This window comes from Carcharodon carcharias, chromosome 17, assembly GCF_017639515.1.
Source record: "Carcharodon carcharias isolate sCarCar2 chromosome 17, sCarCar2.pri, whole genome shotgun sequence".
NCBI classification, from domain to species: Eukaryota; Metazoa; Chordata; class Chondrichthyes; order Lamniformes; family Lamnidae; genus Carcharodon; species Carcharodon carcharias.
The window spans coordinates 94,131,675-94,151,426 of NC_054483.1; the positions used below are offsets into that span (position 1 = coordinate 94,131,675).

General features: G+C 42.3%; 1 protein-coding gene across 1 annotated transcript in view; it reads right to left on the reverse strand.

The window, feature by feature from the left end:
• LOC121289681 (protein CC2D2B-like) overlaps positions 1-19,752 on the reverse strand; it is a 365,202-nt gene that overhangs the window by 14,565 nt on the left and 330,885 nt on the right. The window contains exons 43-44 of the mRNA XM_041209305.1: positions 13,704-13,877; positions 6,378-6,487 (exon numbers count right to left, since the gene is read on the reverse strand). Coding sequence (XP_041065239.1) covers positions 6,378-6,487; positions 13,704-13,877 — 284 coding nt within the window. The remainder of the gene's footprint in view (positions 1-6,377; positions 6,488-13,703; positions 13,878-19,752) is intronic.

Sequence of the window (19,752 nt, forward strand, 5' to 3'; positions counted from 1 at the left end):
TTGCTGAGTAACAAGGAGACAGACATTTCATTTTAAAATAGATGTTGCTGAACTATAAACCACCACTTTACTACTGCATTATAAGGTTGATGAGTTCTAATTAGTAGGCTAGATTTGCTTATTTATTTCACAGAGGAATCATGAGCAATTTATTTGTTTTGGTTCAAAGATTCACTAAGTTGTCCCTTGGTGATCTTAATTTCAAATGGGTTTGAATTGTTCTTGTAGTTGTTTTCTTTGTTGCAACTTTGGATTTTTCTTATTGATATCTAGATACTTGATTGATGTGGAAGGAATGGAGCCAGAAGCAGCAATTGATCATAGGAACTTCTTCAGTTTCTAAAGACATTCATTTCTGATTGATAAAAGTAGGGAAAATGTTAGAACCTATTATAAAGGATGTAATAGCAGAGTATTTAGAAATCCATAATGTAATCAAGCAGAGTCAGCATGGCTTCATGAAGGGGAAATTATGCCTGACAAATTTATTAGAATACTTTGAGGAGGTAACAAGCAGCTTAGATAAAGGGGAACCAGTAGATGCAATATATTTAGATTTATAAAAAGGTGTTCAATAAGGTACTGCACATAAGGCTACTTAATAAAATAAGAGCCTATGGTGTTGGGGGTATTATATTAGCATGGATAGAGGATCAGCTAACTAATAGAAGACAGAAAGTTGAGATAAGGGGGTATTTTCAGGATGGCAACCTGTAACTAGTGGAGTGCCACAGGGATCGGTGCTGGGGCTACAATTATTTACAATATATATTATTGACTTGGATGAGGGAAGTGAATGTACTATCATCAGGTTTGCAGATGACACAAAAATAGGTGGGAAGGCAAGTGGTGAGGATGACATAAAGAGTCTACAGATATAGAGAGGTTAAGTGAGTGGGCAAAAACTTGGCAGATGGAATATAATGTGGGAAAATGTGAGGTAATGCACTTTGGCAGGAAGAATAAAGGAGCTAAATATTATTTAAATGGGGAAAGACTGCAGAAAGCTGCAGGACAGAGGGATTTGGGGTCCTCATACATGAGTCACAAAAAGCTAGCATACAAGCTCAGCAGGTAATAGGGAGGGCAAATGGAATGTTGGTCTTTATTTCAAAGGGAATGGAGTATAAAAATAGGAAAGTCTTGCTAAAACTAAACAAAGCACTATTAATACCACACCTAGAATACTGTGAACAATTTTGGTCCCCTTGTGTAAAGAAAGATATACTGGCAAAGGAGAGAAGGTTGATCCCAAGTATGGAGGAATTTTCTTATGAGAGGTTGAGTAGGTTGGGTTTGTACTCATTGGAGTTTAGAAGAATGAGAGGCAACCTTATTGAAACATAAGATTCTTAGGGGCCTTGACAGGGTAAATGCTGAGAGGTTGTTTCCCCTTGTGGGAGAGTCTAGGACCAGAGGGCATAATCTCAGAGTAAGGGGGCACCCACTTAAGACAGAGATGAGGAATTTCTTCTCTGAGGGTCATGAACCTGTGGAATTCTTTACCGCAGAGGGCTGTAGAGACGGGGTCGTTAAGTATATTCAAGGCTGAGATAGACAGATTTTTAATCAGCAAGGGAATCAAGGGTTATGGGGAAAAGGCAGGAAAGTGGAATTGAGGATTATCAGATCAGCCATGATCTCATTCAATGGGGGAGCAGACTCGATGGGCCAAATGGCCTACTTCTGCTCCTACATCTTATGGTCTTCTGGTCTTAAACAGAAAATTGAAATTCCCCTCTCTTTAAAGTTTTTACCCGTGCTTGTGGCCACAAAATGAATGAAGTATATTTCTGTGCCTTACGAACAGGACCAAAAAGAAGGTAATTATGAAATCTGCATTCATTTAGGTCTTGCATCTCCACTGATTGGTTGAAACAACTTGGCCTTAACATTGGGGTCTTGAGGCTAATCTTGTGCTTTCTGCTATTTTCCCTTTTCTATTTAGTATTTTAAATAGACTATTGAAGGAATAAGGGTTATCAATGGATAAATAATTTTATTTTACATGTGGGATAACATGGAGTTTGGAAATGTTATAATATTTCTCTGCACAATCTATATTGTCTTTAATAAATGTTGGCACTTGACCAAACATAGATTTAAGAGTTTTTCAACCACAGGCAAATTGTATAGGGAGGGCCACTTTAGTGCTTTGTAAATGAAACATTGTTCAATCCCCATCTAAAAACACTTGTGGGATAGACCATGAAATGTCTTACTTTAGCTTGAGTTCCAATGCAGAGCAAAAGCACGCTTTTACTGGTGCAATAATGGATGTATCAATAATTAGATAATTAACCTATAAATGCGCTTTGCTGTACTGAACAATCTCTGTGCATTTTGAAAGCTTACCGTTTGAATATTTTTTTGCTTCAGAGGATGCATGTTGTGAAATTCTGTGCAACAAGTTTTTCTAAACATCAAAATTTTAATTACCTTCAATGTAGTCTCTGAAAAACATGTTTCTGGTTGTTTTCAGAAACATGTGCTTCATAGAAATAGTTTTTTACTTTCCTCCCATCCCCATGCCATCTTCTCTGTGCTGGAACTTGGACCATGTTTTATATAAATTGAGTAAAAGTTGAAACTTGTTGCTTAATTCATCTGGTCTCATCTCAATTAAACAATTAGTGAATGAAAGAGCAAATAAGGAGAGAAGATAATGTGGATCTTGAAGATCGAAAGTTAAAGTAAATAACCTGGTGATTTTTTTGCCCCTACCCTGAAAATGGCATTACACTTTTGTACATGGAGGATGAATTAAGAATCTGTGAAACTCTACCAAAAATAGGTTACTTTTGATTCATATACAACTGAAAGAAACTGCTATTTTCTGGTAGTAAATCTAATGATTCTGATGAGACTGAACTCTAAGTGATTTAGTGCTATTACTAAAGTGATAACTTCTCGAAAAATTAGCCCACACCTTTGAGCTGTGGGTTGCTGGTTCTGCAGATTATTGAAGCTATGGAATATTTGGAGTTGATTGTGATCTGATTACTATGCAAGTCGCTGAATACAATTCTAATTGTGAGATTGCTAATAAAGTGCTTTTAGATTTGAGTGGAGTAGTGTATATTATTGCCTTACTACAAAGATTTTAAAATATATTGTTTTGCAACCGATACTCAACACAATAATTAAATGCACCTTGTAGATATAATGGAGCAGATCTTCATATGGGGAAATTGCCATTAATGGGACAGTACGGGCTTGAAAATAGAGGTGGTAGCCTTTACTGCCCTATTAATACTTATAATGTAACATTCAGAGGCCAACAACTTGATAGTGGAAATGTTTGCCTGAAATAAATTGTAAGCTTCTTTTTCTATGCAAATAAAAGGTTCTAATAATGTAGCTAGGATTCCCATAGCAATTTTAGTGAATGCACTTGTACTGGATGTCTGATCAGAAAACAACCAGAAACATGTTTTTCATTGTCTTTTTTAATGGAGTCTGAAGGACCAATCATGCTCTATCCTGACTGTAAAATTATGTCGCTCTGCAGAGGCTTCAATTTTTCTGTATTATGACACAGATCTTTATTTCAGTCTCCAGTGTCAACAAAGTATAGGTTGTTGTCTGTCTTATCAGATACAAGACCAATGACCGTGCATTCCTGCAGCCACACATCTTCCAAAACTCCTTCGCTTCAGTAATATAGCTGAGTTTGGTCTAGTTCTTCTTCATGGGCCTCTGCCTCCATCCCAACTGGCCAACATTCCTGAGTTTGAAGAATAGTAAGCTGCATCAATGACTTCCACATCTCACCTGCCAAGTTCAAATAAGGCTGGGGCCTCAAAATTGCAAGTCTCTTCACTGCCAGAAGATGCAGCCAAACAAAAGTCAAGATCAACCCATTCTCTTTAACTTTAGTAGTATTCTCTGTTAATTCCAATAATTATATCTTGAGGAAGAATGAGTCTGAAGCTAGCCTATACCTTAAAACAAGTTTATTTCCAAGGTAGCAAAGTAAGTCACAGACTCTCCCAGTTCCCCCAGACACCCAGCATAAACACTCCTGCAAGGATTCCCTAATCCTTCCCCAATTGGGGACAGCTGTGCTTAATTACCAACTTAAAATATATATTCTATTGCAGCGCGATTTCAAGTCTCTGTGGCGCAACTGTTCAGCGCATTCGGCTGTTAACCGAAAGGTTGGTGGTACGAGACCACGCAGGGGCCAAGATTTCACTGTTTTCTCCCCATCAGCATTGATTATCACACAGTTCCAATCCGTCACTGGCGACTTGCGCAGAACCGAAAGACCCCCAAAATGTTGCAGCACGATTTCAACATTAGCCTTTTCATTTCTTTTGGTCCATTGCTATTAACTAACTTAATTTCCTCCCATTTACTTGACCAGATCAGTCCTGAAATGGTGAACCTAAACAGCCTTCTCTATGCACTGTTTAATAAGACCATAAGATGTAGGAGTAGAAATAGGCTATTCGTCCCATCGTGAATGCTCCGCCATTCAATGAGATCATGGCTGATCTGATAATCCTTAACTCCACTTTCCTGCCTTTTCCCCATAACCCTTTATTCCCTTAATGGTTAAAAATCTATCTATTGCAGCCTTGAATATACTTAACGATCAGCCTCTACAGCCCTCTGCACTAAAGAATTCCACAGATTGACTACCTTCTGAGAGAAGAAATTTCTCCTCATCTCTGTTTTAAATGGGCACCCCCTTACACTGAGTTTATGCCCTCTGGTCCCAGACTCTCCCACAAGGGGAAACAATCTCTCAGCATCTAGCTTGTCAAGCCCCTTAAGAATCTTATTTGTTTCAATAAGGTCGCCTCTCATTTTTCTAAATTCTAATGAGTACAGTCCCAACCTACTCAACCTCTCCTCATAAGAAAATCCCTCCATACCGGGGTTCAACCTGGTGAACCTTCTGTGGACTACCTTCAATGCCAGCATATCTTTCCTTAGATAAGGGGACCAAAGTTGCACACAGTATTCTAGGCGTGGCCTTGTATAGTTTTAGCAAGAATTCCCAATTTTTATACTCCATTCCCTTTGAAATAAATATTCCAACATTTCATTTGCCTTCCCTATTACGTGTTGAACTTGTATGTTAGCTTTTTGGGATTCATGCACAAGGACTCCCAAATCCCTCGTGCTGCAGTCTTTCTCCATGTAAATAATATTCAGCTTCTCTATTCTTCCTGCTAAAGTGCATAACCTCACAATTTCCCACATTATATTCCAACTGCCAAGTTTTTTGCCCACTCACTTAACCTGTCTTTATCCCTCTGTAGACTCCTTGTGTCATCCTCACCCCTTGCCTTCCCACCTATTTTTGTGTCATCCACAAACCTGGCAATAGTACATTCACTTTGCTCATCCAAGTCAATATATATTGTAAATAATTGAGGCCCCAGCACTGATCTCTGTGGCACTCCACTAGTTACAGGTTGCCATCCCGAAAATTACCCCCTTATCCCAACTCTGTCTTATATTAGTTAGTCAACCCTTTATCCATGCTAATATAATACCCCCAACACCATGGGCTCTTATTAAGTAGCCTTATGTGCGGTACCTTATCAAACGCCTTTTGGAAATCCAAAAATATTATGTCTACTGCCTTTATCTATCCTGCTAGTTGCCTCCTCAAAAAATTCTAATAAATTTAAGCATGATTTCCCCTTCATGAAGCCATGCTGACTCTGCTTGATTAGATTATGTATTTCTAAATTCTCTGCTATTACATCCTTTATAGTTGACTCCAACATTTTCCCTATGACAGATGTTAAGCTAACTGGTCTATAGTTATCTTTTTTTTGTCTCCTTCCCTTAAAAACACAATCATCAGCTTTTTGTTTTGTAGTGATTTGGAAGTGGATGCCTCTTCTACAGAGCCAGAACCTGCAAACCCTCATTTACGTTTGCAAGGTAGAGAATCTAGAATATTTCAGATACGCCAAAGCAGTATGGTAAAAATATGACAAATTTTAGTTGCAGCATTTGTACTGGTTTTAATATTTTGACTTTAAATTTTATCTAATTGTTGTATTATTTGATGGAACCCTAAGCCCCAATATTCATATGATACTTTTATAATGTTCTTTCCTGCACCTTTCTCAACTTTTCTTGTTTTGCTTTGATATATGCATGGTATAATATAACAAAACTATTGTTGGAGCTTTGTGCATTTTTTGTTTCAAATTTGGTTCAAGATTTGAACTCCCATCTGAGTGTGTATGCCTGCCTATCTGCTAACAATTTTGACCATTCTTCTTATAATGCATTGAATGACAGATAATTACCATGGTCCAGAAATAAATTGTTAGTTGTTTCCTATTTTCAAAAAAAACGTTTGATCTGTTTTTTCTATGAAGAAATAGGGTATGCTTGATGCATACATTTGTTTTGTCTCTAAGCTGCCATAAGATAATAGGGCGGCAAGTCTAAAGCATACATCTTCATTTATTTCAGCAACTTCAAGACTAGACAAAGCTTTAATTGTAAAAACCTGTGAACAACAATAGATTAGATGTGGAATGTTGAGAACAGAACTTGTAACTACCAAGAATTTTTGTTTTGATTATATTAGCCATTTAAAAACTTGTTGGTGTTATATATTCACAATAAGAGGCGAGAGGTTTAGCTTTGGGCACAATTACTAATTCTGGTGAAAATTGGACTTGCTGTGAAAAGTTGTACTTTTCCTCCACCCCACTGAGTTTCACCCAAACTTATTTGCAAATCGCTAAGTACACAATCTGTTATGCAGTGCAGCTATATGGTGTTTTAAAGAGCAATTTGTTTTAAATTTTGCCTTAAAAATTTAGTTCATATATTTAGAAGTGGTAACCTGGTGTAGTTTGATTAAAACAGCTAAAAATAGGTTTATCACAAAAAATAAACATTTTTAATCGGTGTTAATCTGCTACCTCTGAGTAACTTCATTTTAAATTCCTGAAATTCACTTTAAGAAGTGTATAAAACTATTTTCTAATTACATTGGGTCAGCTTCTTAGTAAATTAAAACAGAAATCAGATTTTAGCTGCCTGAGCTGTAAACTCAGGAATTCCCTCCCCATCTCTATACCTCACCTCGTTCTTTGAAGATACCCCTTAAAACCTACCTCTTTGACCAGTCTTTTGGTCATCTGACCTAATATCTTGATGTGACACCATACCTTATTTTTGCTTTGTAATGTCCGTGTGAAGCACCATGGGATTTTTTAATTACATTAAGGGTGCCATTTAAATACAGGTTGATGTTGTTGTTAAAAGCTTATCAAACATACTTTGTGTCCTTGGGCCCAAAAGAACCAGGTTTAATTGAAAGCCTAAGTGAAGGCCTGGAAATGAGAGCATCTAACATAAACACCTAATGGTGATTATACCCTGGAGGTGTAGCCAACTTTGTGGGCTGGGCTTTCTTCTGTTGCAGTGTTTTAATACCAGTGCAAATGATTGCAGAAACTCCAGTTGCACTGAATGCAAATTATGGTTAAAATTCCAGTCTTTTGTGTTGCACAATTTCAGTCAAATTGAGGAATTTGTAGCAATTTTATCTAATTTTTGGATGAATAAATTTATTTGATCTACAAACTGGTCTGGAATGTATTACTGAAATGTTGAACTTTTAAAAAATACTCAATTTACATTAGAACAGACTGCCACCATCAATGTTTTATTCAGTCCTTTATGGTGAATGCAGATGTTTTCCTCTCTTTGGTGACCATCTTCTAGTGGAGTATGATGGATGTCTTTGGTAGTTCAATAATGAAATGGGATAGCTAAATGGGATAGATTTCGAACAGTTCTAGCGACTCAAAACTGGGCATCCATGAGGCACTGTGGGCAATCAGCAGCAGCAGAACTATACTCGAACAAAATCTGTAACCTCATTGCCCGGCATATCCCCCACTCTACCATTACCATCAAGCCAGGGGATCAACCCTGGTTCAATGAAGAGTGCAGGAGGGCATGCCAGGAGCAGCACCAGGCATACATAAAAATGAGGTGTCAACCTGGTGAAGCATAAAACAGGCCTGCTTGCATGCCAAACAGCATAAGCAGCAAGTGATAGACAGAGCTAAGCGATCCCACAACCAATGGATCAGATCTAAGCTCTGCAGTCCTGCCTCATCCAGTCGTGAATGGTGGTGGGCAATTAAACAACTCATTGGAGGAGGTGGCTCCACAAATATCCCCATCCTCAATGATGGAGGAGCCCAGCACAGCAGTGCAAAAGATAAGGCTGAACCAATTGCAGCAATCTTCAGCCAGAAGTGCTGAGTGGATGATCCATCTCGGGCTCCTCTGAAGGCCCCCAGCATCACAGATGCCTTCAGCCAATTCAATGCATTCCACGTGATATCAAGAAACAGCTGAAGGCACTGGATACTGCAAAGGCTATGGGCCCTGACAACATTCCGGCAATAGTACTGAAGACTTGTGCTCCAGAATTTGCCACATCCCAGGCCAAGCTGTTCCAGGACAGCTACAACACTAGCATCTACCCGGCTATGTGGAAGTTTGCCCAAGTATGTCCTGTACACAAAAAACAGGACAAATCCAACCCGGCTAATTACCGCCCCATCAGCCTACTCTTGATCATCAGTAAAGTGATGGAAGGGGACATCAAAAGTGCTATCAAGCGGCACTTGCTTAGCAATAACCTGCTTACAGATGCCCAGTTTGGGTTCCGCCAGGACCACTCAGCTCCCAACCTCATTACAGCCCTGGTTCAAACATAGACAAAAGAGCTGAACTCCCGAGGTGAAGTGAGAGTGACTGCCCTTGATACCAATGCAGCATTTGACCGATTGTGGCAGCAATGAGCCAAGGAGCTCTAGCAAAACTGGAGTCAATGGGAATCTAGGGAGAAAACTTTCCGCTAGTTGGAATCATACCTAGCACAAAGGAAGGAGGTCAGTCATCTCAGCTCCTGGACATCATTGCAGGAATTCCTCAGGGTAGGGTCCTAGGCCCAACCATCTTCAGCTGCTTCATCAATGACCTTCCTTCCATCATAAGGTCAGAAGTGGGGATGTTCGTTGATGATTGTGCAATGTTCAGCACCATTCGCGACTCCTCAGATACTGAAGCAGTCCATGTCCAAATGCAGCAAGACCTGGACAATATCCAGGCTTGGGCTGACAAGTGGTAAGTAACGTGCACTACACAAGTGTCAGGCAATGAGCATCTCCAACATGAGTGAACCCAACCATCACCCCTTCATGTTCAATGGTATTACCATCACTAAATCCCCCACTATCAACATCTTAGGGGTTACCATTGACCAGAAACTGAACTGGACCAGCCATATAAATACTGTGGCTACAATAGCAGGTCAGAGGCTAGGAATCGTACGACGAGTAACTCACCTCCTGACTCCCCAAAGCCTGTCCACCATCTACAAGGCTCAAGTCAGGAATGTGATAGAATACTCCCCACTTGCCTGGATGCATGCAGTTCTGACAATACTCAAGAAGCTTGACACCATCCAACGCAAAGCGGCCCGCTTGATTGGCACCACATCCACAAATATTCACTCCCTCTCCCTCCACCACTGACGCACAGTAGCAGCATCTACAAGATGCACTGCAGGAATTCATCAAGGCTCCTTAGACAGCACCTTCCAAACCCATGACCACTACCACCTAGGACAAGGGCAGCAGATAGATGGGAACAGCACCACCTGCAAGTTCCCCTCCAAGTCACACACCATCCTGACTTGGAAATATATCGCCGTTCCTTCACCGACGCCGCGTCATAATCCTGGAACTCCCTTCCTAACAGCATTGTGGATGTACTTACACCACATGGACTGCAGCGGTTCAAGAAGGCAGCTCACCACCACCTTCTCAAGGGGAACCAGGGATGTCCCTCCCAGAAACATGATAGGGTCCCCCTTGTCCTCACTTATCACCCCACCAGCCTCCGCATTCAAAGGATCATCCTCCGCCATTTCCCCCAACTCCAGCATGATGCCACCACCAAACACATCTTCCCTTCACCCCCCCTATCAGCATTCCATAGGGATCGCTCCCTCCGGGACACCCTGGTCCACTCCTCCATCACCCCCTACTCCTCAACGCCCTCCTATGGCACCACCCCATGCCCACGCAAAAGATGCAACACCTGCCCCTTCACTTCCCCTCTCCTCACCGTCCAAGGGCCCAAACACTCCTTTCAAGTGAAGCAGCATTTCACTTGCATTTCCCCCAACTTAGTCTACTACATTCGTTGCTCCCAATGTAGTCTCCTCTACATTGGAGAGACCAAACGTAAACTGGGCGACCGCTTTGCAGAACACCTGCGGTCTGTCCGCAAGAATGACCCAAATCTCCCTGTCGCTTGCCATTTTAACACTCCACCCTGCTATCTTGCCCACATGTCTGTCCTTGGCTTGCTGCATTGTTACAGTGAAGCCCAACGCAAACTGGAGGAACAACACCTCATCTTCCGACTAGGCACTTTACAGCCATCTGGACTGAATATTGAATTCAACAACTTTAGGTCGTGAGCTCCCTCCCCCATCCCCACCCCCTTTCTGTTTCCCCCTTCCTTTTCTTTTTTTTCCAATAAATTATATAGATTTTCCTTTTCCCACCTATTTCCATTATATAAAAAAAAAATTTTTTTTTTTACATCTTTTATGCTCTCCCCACCCCCACTAGAGCTATACCTTGAGTGCCCTACCATCCATTCTTAATTAGCACATTCGTTTAGATAATATCACCAACTTTAACTTTAACACCTATGTGTTCTTTTGTACTATTGTTGTTGACATCTTTTGATGATCTGCTTCTATCACTGCTTGTTTGTCCCTACAACCACACCCCCACTCCACCTCTCTCTCTCTCTCTCTCTCTCCGCCCCCCACACACACACACACCTTAAACCAGCTTATATTTCAACTCTTTCTTGGACTCAAACTCAAGTTCTGTCGAAGGGTCATGAGGACTCGAAACGTCAACTCTTTTCTTCTCCGCCGATGCTGCCAGACCTGCTGAGTTTTTCCAGGTAATTCTGTTTTTGTTTTTGTTTTGGATTTCCAGCATCCGCAGTTTTTTTGTTTTTATGGGCAATAAATGCTGGCCCAGCCAGTGAAGCCCACATCCCATGAATGAATGGAAAAAAAATGAAACAGAAGTTGGCGACACGAAGTATTTTTTGTTTAGGATACTTAAAAAGTTATAATTCCATTTAAAGAATATTGATGTTGTCATCCTAATAATGTCTTTGTCCAATTAATTAGACAACAAAACTAATGTCAAGTTTTTAAAATATTAGTGCCATAGACTTCTAATTCAATTTTCTTTTTAGCTTGGTCTAGTCATTTTAGCAAACATAGAGCTGTGCATGGTTCAGAAGGAAGTTTGCACAGTAAACACAGCAGATATGCACCTTAATTTTCAAGACCACCAATACCACCTCCAGATCGCTTCAGACATGAGTTTGAGGGGGAATGTTTTCTAGGTTAAGCAAACCAAGACTAGAACCTCAAACCTTTACATGAGATTACAATCATGCCAGACAACAAGATGTGATTACCAAAAGGTGAAACTGGAAGTGGCAGATTTAACTAATTTAACCCATTCATACATAGTGTAGACAAGAACAGTTATGACTTGCCTTTCAAAGTGGAAATGCCTACAATAACTGACTGACAAAAGGTTAAATACTTTTTCCTATGGCGGGAGCGGTTGGGGGTGGTATGGAGCCGATTAGGGGCAGCGATCGGCTGCGTGCCGTCATTTTACGTGGGCGGGCCAGTTAAGGCCCACCCACTGTAACATGCGGCCAGTAGCGCTCAGCGCTACCTGTGCAGGCAGGGGTAGGAGGGAGATTCAGGGCCTGCATTCTTTCGTGCATGCGCATGAAAGAGCACAGCAATCTCCCTGAGGCATGGAGCTGCCTCAGGGAAATTGAATGGATTAGAAAACTTTTGAATAAATAAAGTAAAAATTTATTTGAACATGTCCTCATGTGACAGTGTCACATGAGCTGGGAAATGTTTGTGAAGTGAGGAATTTTTATTTATTTTATCAAAGCTTCAGGAAACCTCATCCTGCCCATGGATGAGGTTTCCTGAAAAGCACGAAGGCCGCTTGGGCTCTCCACCTGCCAGTATTCTTAACAAGTTAATTATTTTTTTAATGGACTTAATAGGCCGTTGACAGTTCGGCGCACACCCATTGAATGAAATATCAAGATGACGCATGATAACATCAGAACCCATGCCCGACGTCACCACGCATCATTTTATGCGTCAGCATGTGGGGCCCACCCCCGAACACCTTCGTCAAAATTCTGCCCAATGAGTGGGTCTAATTTGCTGTAACTTTAACATGTATATAATATATTGCGTTTTTTGTGATGACTACCATTTTTCATTATAGTCTTAGGCTTTTCATATTTGTTTACATTTTCCCAAAGATGAACATCAAATACTAAAGGGCCACAATTTCCCAAAATTTGTTACACTTTTGTAAGCTGAATACAAAAGTCCACGTCCAAAATGTGTTTGTTTTATTTGTACAAAACATAGTGACAGTAGAAAAAAAATCACATTTTCCTGTCCTGTTTGAATGCGTTTATATTTACAATTTTGCAAAAAATCTCCAAGCAAGCAAGATTGTAGAAAACAAGAAATGTAAATTATGTATGAAATTGCAACTGTTCGTTTAATATTGTCTCCAAAGCAATTAGGCGCCATCATGGCCTTTAGATGAGGAGTGGGGGCATGATCCAATGCCTGCAGCAGTGGGTTCGTCCACCGGCTAGAGAGCCAGAAGCAACCGCACTGCAGCCATTCCTGGTCCCCCACAAACCAATTTTGCGTCACTCAGGCACTTACCTGGTTAGAGTCTTGCCATCCTAAGGGGGAATTTTCTACCCAGAGGCCGGCAGCTCTCCAGTACCAGCAGCTGTTACGACAGGTGGCTTAGGCAGAGGATTGTGATGGAGCCTTGGGAATAATATAAGTAAGACGAGCTTGCCGGGGCCAGTCAGTGGGGGTTAGTATTTAGGTCAGGCAGGGGTTTTCACCTGCGGCCCATACCTCCAGCGAATCTCTCTATTGGACATGGACTGCCCAAGTAGGAGGGAACCTCCACCCCAACTAGACCACAGGCATACTTGCCAGAAATTACCTGGCTAGTTACACACATAACATAGTCCCTGCCCATCACTTAAGTGGCCACTTAAGGGCTTCAATTGGCTTCTGAGCAGAAAGATCATCCATGGGCTTCCTGCCCTGGGTTTAATTGGATTGAGTTGGGAAGGTGACAGGGTGTTGACACTGCCGTTTCCCACCCAATTAAATGGGCCCCACTGTCTCCTGGGTGGGGGGCGGTGGGGGTGGATTTCAGCTCAAATTTTGTTGACATGAGAGTTTTGAGCACAGAGCTTGGTAAAGACATGAGTGGATAAATCTGCTAAATGGTAACAGGGAAATTCAATGAAGCAGAGTGTAAAAATGAGTTCAAGGGACACGATAGGTAAGAATGTGGTTAGGTGAGTTTAGTCTATCAAATAAAATCACAGACTTGTTGGACCAAATGGTCTTTTCTGTTTCTAAAAATTCTACATTCAACATCAGTTTACAGGGAATTCATATCAACAATATGCTTTGCATATCAAGACTGCAAAAGGAAAATTTTCAAAAAATTAAACAGCTATATCTTCTAAATTGCAAGTTGAGTTTTTTTTTATGTATCATGAACCAAAGATGCTACATAGATCCACACTGATAATACATTGTTAGGGTACGGATAAATATACACTGCAACAGCAAACTCTACATTAGGGATTTCTATTTTATGAATACCAGTACTGTAGACTTTATCAAATATTGTCTCCAAATTTGAGTAGCGCATCTGGATAGGAAATCCTGAAACCTGTGGAGGAGGGAAAACAATAAATTGCCATAGTGGATGTTTGAATCAGGTTCTTCATAAATCAAAACATTTCTTCCAATCCAAAAATTTAAATTAGGCAGAAATAAGCAATGTATGGTGGTGACATACATATACCACATTCTTAGGGTGGATCGTCAGCAATGGGCATCATGGCAGGTTGGACCACAAAGTGTGGAGTAAGCTCCAAAATTTGTTTTACTTTGGCATAAAAAGCCATCCAAATTGTCCACTCCTGATTTTAATGGCGTGCCATATGGGGAACAGCATTTGAATACCTTTAAACATCATGAATGCTCATTAAGAAGACAGGACATCAGAATCATGCCCCCACTCCACATCTAAAGGCCACGCTGGCGCCTAATTAGACCAGTGTCATTCACAATCGGATATAAGTGACGTGCGCCTGGCAAATGCTCTTCACTCATGACTTGGAGGTATGCTCATCTACCTTTCATTGCATTGTGCTTGGGGCTTCTCCGACTCTGTGCTAGGCTGCGCAGGCAACAGCAGAGGGAACTCAAGGAGGGTCCAGAGCCAAGGCTGTACATACCAGACCAGCAGTAAGGCAGGGGAGGGGGTGAGGGTGGAAAAGGGCTGGAGAGCAAAGGCTTATCTGGGGGCAAGGGCATGACACAGGACAAAGGCAAGGGAAGGGGCTAGAGGACATGGGTGGGGGGAAAGTCTGGGAACACATGACTGCTTGGGGGTGGCTGGTGGGGGTGTGGCTTGTGCAGGAGCATCCTCAGGACCAGAAAGAAAGACAATCCAATGTAGCAGCACAAAAGCTAGTCAGGATCAGAATGGAAAGACAGTCTAGTGCATAAGTGCTACAAATTATATTGCTGACCATTGAAAGACTGTCTTTGAGCAAGTACAGGGTCAGTCAGTCAGTCCTGTCCAGCATGGTGCACACAGAGTGTGGCCAGCACCTTACACACGTCAGGGGTCTGGGGGATTTCTAACATAGTACCTGGCCACAGATGACACAGTCAGGGAAGGCATCTGCAACCTGTAGATTGGGAACAGATAATGTAGGGGCAGGCACTCCATGGTGTCTATGTGACTGTGCAGTAGGCCTCAAGATGGAGAGCGGTCAGGTCTATATGGGGTCTTGGCACAATTACATGCAGCTCTTTCAGGATGAAGCCAGCCAGAGTACCCAGCTTTGCTGCTATTTCAGGATTCCCACGGGTGCCATCAACTACACTTGTAGCTTTAAGAGTTCCCTGGCAGCAGCCAATCCAATACATCAATCGGAAAGGGTTCCACTCTCTCAGTCTGCAGCTGGTCTACAACTACGGATACATATTATGCAGGTATGCACCAGATACCCAGGAAGCTGCCACAACTTGTAGATCTTGAGTTAATTGCAGAGCCCGCAAATCTTCGAGGGGCCTTACCACATCCAGGGTTAGCTACTCGGGGACGAAGGCTACCCGCAAAACACATGATTGATGATTGATGACACCCGTCCAGCATCCAGAAATTGCCTATGAGCAAAGGTATAATGCTGCTTATGCGGCAACATGATCATTGACAGAACAGACAACTGGCATCTTGAAGATGCAATTCCGATTCTCGACAGGTCAGGCAGCGCTCTGCGATACACTCCCCAGAGGGACTCGCATATCATCATGGCTTGCTGAGCCCTACACAGCCTGACACTCCAAAGAGGGAATGTCTTGCCAGATGACGAGATGGAGGAGCTGCACATGATGAGGAGTACATTGAAGCTGAGGGCAATGATGATGAGGAAGCTGAGGGAGCAGGGGAAGAGACCATTGCACTGACCAGAAGAGGCAGGCGTGCACAGGAAATGCTTATTGCCACCAGATTCTAGGAGGATGATGACAACTAGCTGTTATGATCCTGTCTGACCAGTGCTCTCCATGCTGGGTCCATCTTACTACCTATGTTGCTATTCTTCTTATTTCAACATCCACCTCAATCTGTGAATGAGTAGTTTCACTCTAACATCATCATGTCCTCATCCTATGAAGGTTACACAGCCTCAGGAGCATGTGGCCTTTCAGAAAGTTGCTCATAACTGTAGAAGGGCCTCTCGTCAGCACAACTTAAACATTTCTCCAAGATCACATTCACTTCAGCAGTCGACAAGAGGCAGGAGCACCGCTGCAAACCTCAGTTCAGTCATGACAGTATGACTGCATTTGGACAAAGCACCTCAAGCAGATCAATGCACGCTTGTGTGAATTTGATGGTGATAGTGCAAGATGATATTTGGGCTAAGTCAGCCAATCAAGCAATAGAAGTGTCGATGCCTCTTCATGGTATTCAGTCTTCAGTGTCGCAAAAATCCTTAGGACAGTTATCTGAAACTCAGGGAAGGATGTGGGCCTGCAATTACACTGAACGTTCAATGGACATCAAACACTTTATGAGTACAATACTCTGATAGTCACCTGCGGTCATGACAAGCCTCCGTTTGGAATCTCTCATTCCCCCCTCTAATGCCCAGCCCTGCAGACACACCATGTAGCCCTCAAGGTTACTAATTGTTGATAATAAAGAGCACACAACAGCTGCATTGTATCCTCACTCTTAGCCCAGTTCACAGTGTCACATTTTCAACCCCTCTGCCTGACATATGAGCATAGAAAACAGACACAAAGATGCCATTAGAAAAGAGTTGACGTTTCGAGTCCTCATGACCCTTCAACCGAACTATGTGAATCCAAGGAGAGGGGCGAAATATAATATTATATTTCACCCCTCTCCTTGGATTCACATAGTTCTGTTGAAGGGTCATGAGGACTCGAAACGTCAACTCTTTTCTTCTCCGCCGATGCTGCCAGACCTGCTTAGTTTTTCCAGGTAATTCTGTTTTTGTTTTGGATTTCCAGCATCCGCAGTTTTTTGTTTTTAACAAAGGTGCCATTGTCTGTCCCACATAACCATTTGGAATTAGCATCTCAGAGCTTGCAGAAGGTTAAGGTCAGAGAACGTTAACTGGAACTAATGCCACGGGAATTGAGTCTTCCCATAATCATGATAGCCTTGTGGGTAGAATGGACACAACTCCAAGGTCACTAACTTTCCAGCCTCTAGCAGGAAACGCCAGGACAAACATGTCGGTGAGGTCCAGAGCTCAAAAACATGGAGGTGGAAAGGTGGTCACTATTACTGGGGTGCTGTGCAGATTTTCACTCAGAGATTAGAGAATGCTAAAGGCAGAGAGGAGCATAAATGAGCTCTGAATTAGGGCTGATAGATAGACCACTTTCAAGGCTGACGGAGAATACATGGAAATCAATGAAAGATGCCCTGTCTCCAAGCACATCTACATTTCATCATCTATACCACACAGTGATCATTCCACAATGCACATACATCGGGAGACTACATGAGCCTTGATGTTATACAGCCAAGACTGAACATCACTGGAACATTACTGGAACCTCATGCAACCACACTTTTCCTTGAGGCGGCCATGTCATTAATGTCGACATGGAGCAAAGAATGGACACTCGCTGTAATGAGATGGTTGCATGCAAAATCGAGTGGATACACATGATGCAACTTCTGCAAAAAGTTTGGGTGGGTTGTAAATATTGTGTGACACTTGCTTGACCACAAAACAGCTCATCAGACGGAAGAGGCATACACAACGGGGGAAGTGGAATGGGTGCAAATCTATTTACATTAATGGAAATGATGTACATCTTGTGAACACCCATGCAACCTTTATGCTCCTAGTACTTCTTGATCTTCCTACCCCTACCATTACATGGTGCATCCTTGACATCCTACTGCCGAGTTGGAGGCAGCCTGCTGACTGCTACGCTCTGTTGTCTTTGACTTTGGTGGACTTCCTCTGGAGGGTTCAGCCTGCTTTGGGTCTCCTGCTGTGGCCAGGTACACTCTCCTCAGCCTGTGGAGCGGCAGCTGATGGGGTCACGGGCAGAGGTGTTTGGGATCAACTGGACACTGCCAGAGTCACCTGTGTGGATGGCCCCGGGGCGTTCTGCTGCTGGTCCTCATCCCTATCGATGCCTGAGTGTCCCTGCTGACTCCTTGAGGAGAGATGCCACCTGGAGTGACATAGAGCAGGAAGGATTCCATGGCAAGTGATAAGGATGCCTGCCTTGTATGGGTGCTGAGTGGACCAGTGTAAGGGCTGAGAATGTGAGCTGCACATAATGTCAGGTATTTGAGACAGTGGTGGTGTCCCTTGTACTGGTACTGTGTAAGATCCTTGTGGACCGTCAGGCTGCGAATGTCTGATGGGCTTCTGAGAGTGTGAGTTGAGAGTGAAGAGAAGGTTGACTTACCCTGACAGAGCAGATAGGATCATTCATTCTCTTCCTGCACTGGATGCCCGTTCTCTTCTGGGCTGAGTTGATGCTGACCACACTGGCCACCTGCTCCCAAGCTGATGTAGTGAGGTTTGTGGACCTCCTTCTCCCATCATGGGGGTAGAGGGTGTCCCGGCGTTCCTCCACAGTGTCCAGAAGCAGCCCTAGCACTCTGTCACTAAACTTAGGAGAACTACTCTTTTTCACTTTGAGGGCTATCTCTCTCTTCCAGCAGTCCTGGGCTCCCGTGAAGGCTGTGCGTGGATGCGATTTAAATATGGAGCCTGGAAAGATGATCCAATTAGGGGAGGACGAATCGCAGCTTTTCCTGCCATGAGATCTGCATCCTTCCTGCTGATGCAAATATAATGTGATGAAGCTCAGATGATCTGGCGCGGAAACCCAACATTACAGCCAGCAGGAAAAGCACCACTTTTGCCACCAGCTACCACACTTAGTCTGTGGAGGGAAAATCCCACCCTTAGGAACCATCAGCTGTAATTTTGCACATCATGTAGAGACACTTATAGAAACCCAGTAGTAGTTTGTTCTAAACTTTAATTTAGAAAAAAATGCAAAGCCGTATTTTTGTCAAGTTAATATATAATATTGTCACACAGCACTTACATAAAACTGCAATAGTTCATTCGGGTTGCAAGTGAAATATTTTACAAAGTGGAAGTAGGCCATGTAGTCCAGCTGGTTCAAGACAGTATCTATGTTCTGAGTGAGCAAGTAGTTATAATCACACTTACCCACCCTGTTCTCCTCTATCCCTTCAATCATTTTTCCTCCATTCATCTATTCAATCTAATCTTGAATGTTGACCCAGTTATTTTTTTCAACCATAAACCCTGGAACTGAATTCCACAGCCTCACAACCTTCTGTAAAAATGTTTCTCCTTCCTTCTGTTTTAAATCTGTTTAATTTAATCTTGAATATATATTGTCCATTGTTCTTGATTCCTTATCCACAAGAAACATCAGCTTTTATCTATCCTGTCCCTTTCCCATTTTTTTTCAAATTTTTAAACAGTTCTATTAAATCACCCCATTCCTGCATTGTTCTCATGAAAAAGACCCACTCTAAAGTCTTTCTCTGTATTTCCTCATACTGGGCAGTATCCAAATGAATCCACAATGCACTTTTTATCTTTAGCATTATTACCATAAGGAGGAACCAAATACTGCACACAATACTCTAACCTAGTTCTCATCCAGGCTTTATATAGATTCATCATTTGCCCTTGGCTTTTTATTCCATGGCAAAGAACCTTGCTCACACCCAAAAGTGGAATTGGGGATTGTGGTACATAATTAATCAGCAACCATTCATTGTTTTTAATCGGTACTGCCCTTTTAAACAATTGCTGTATGCAGCCTGTGCTCCTTGCACTGTTCATTGGGTACAAGCAATGGCAGGGAGCCTGATACTCTAAATGGCAGGCTAATACTACATAAAGGAACTCTGCGCCTCTTAAAGGAGGGTGATTGTGGCTTCAAGAAGTAATGGAAGAATTTCAAAAGTCAGTCAGGCT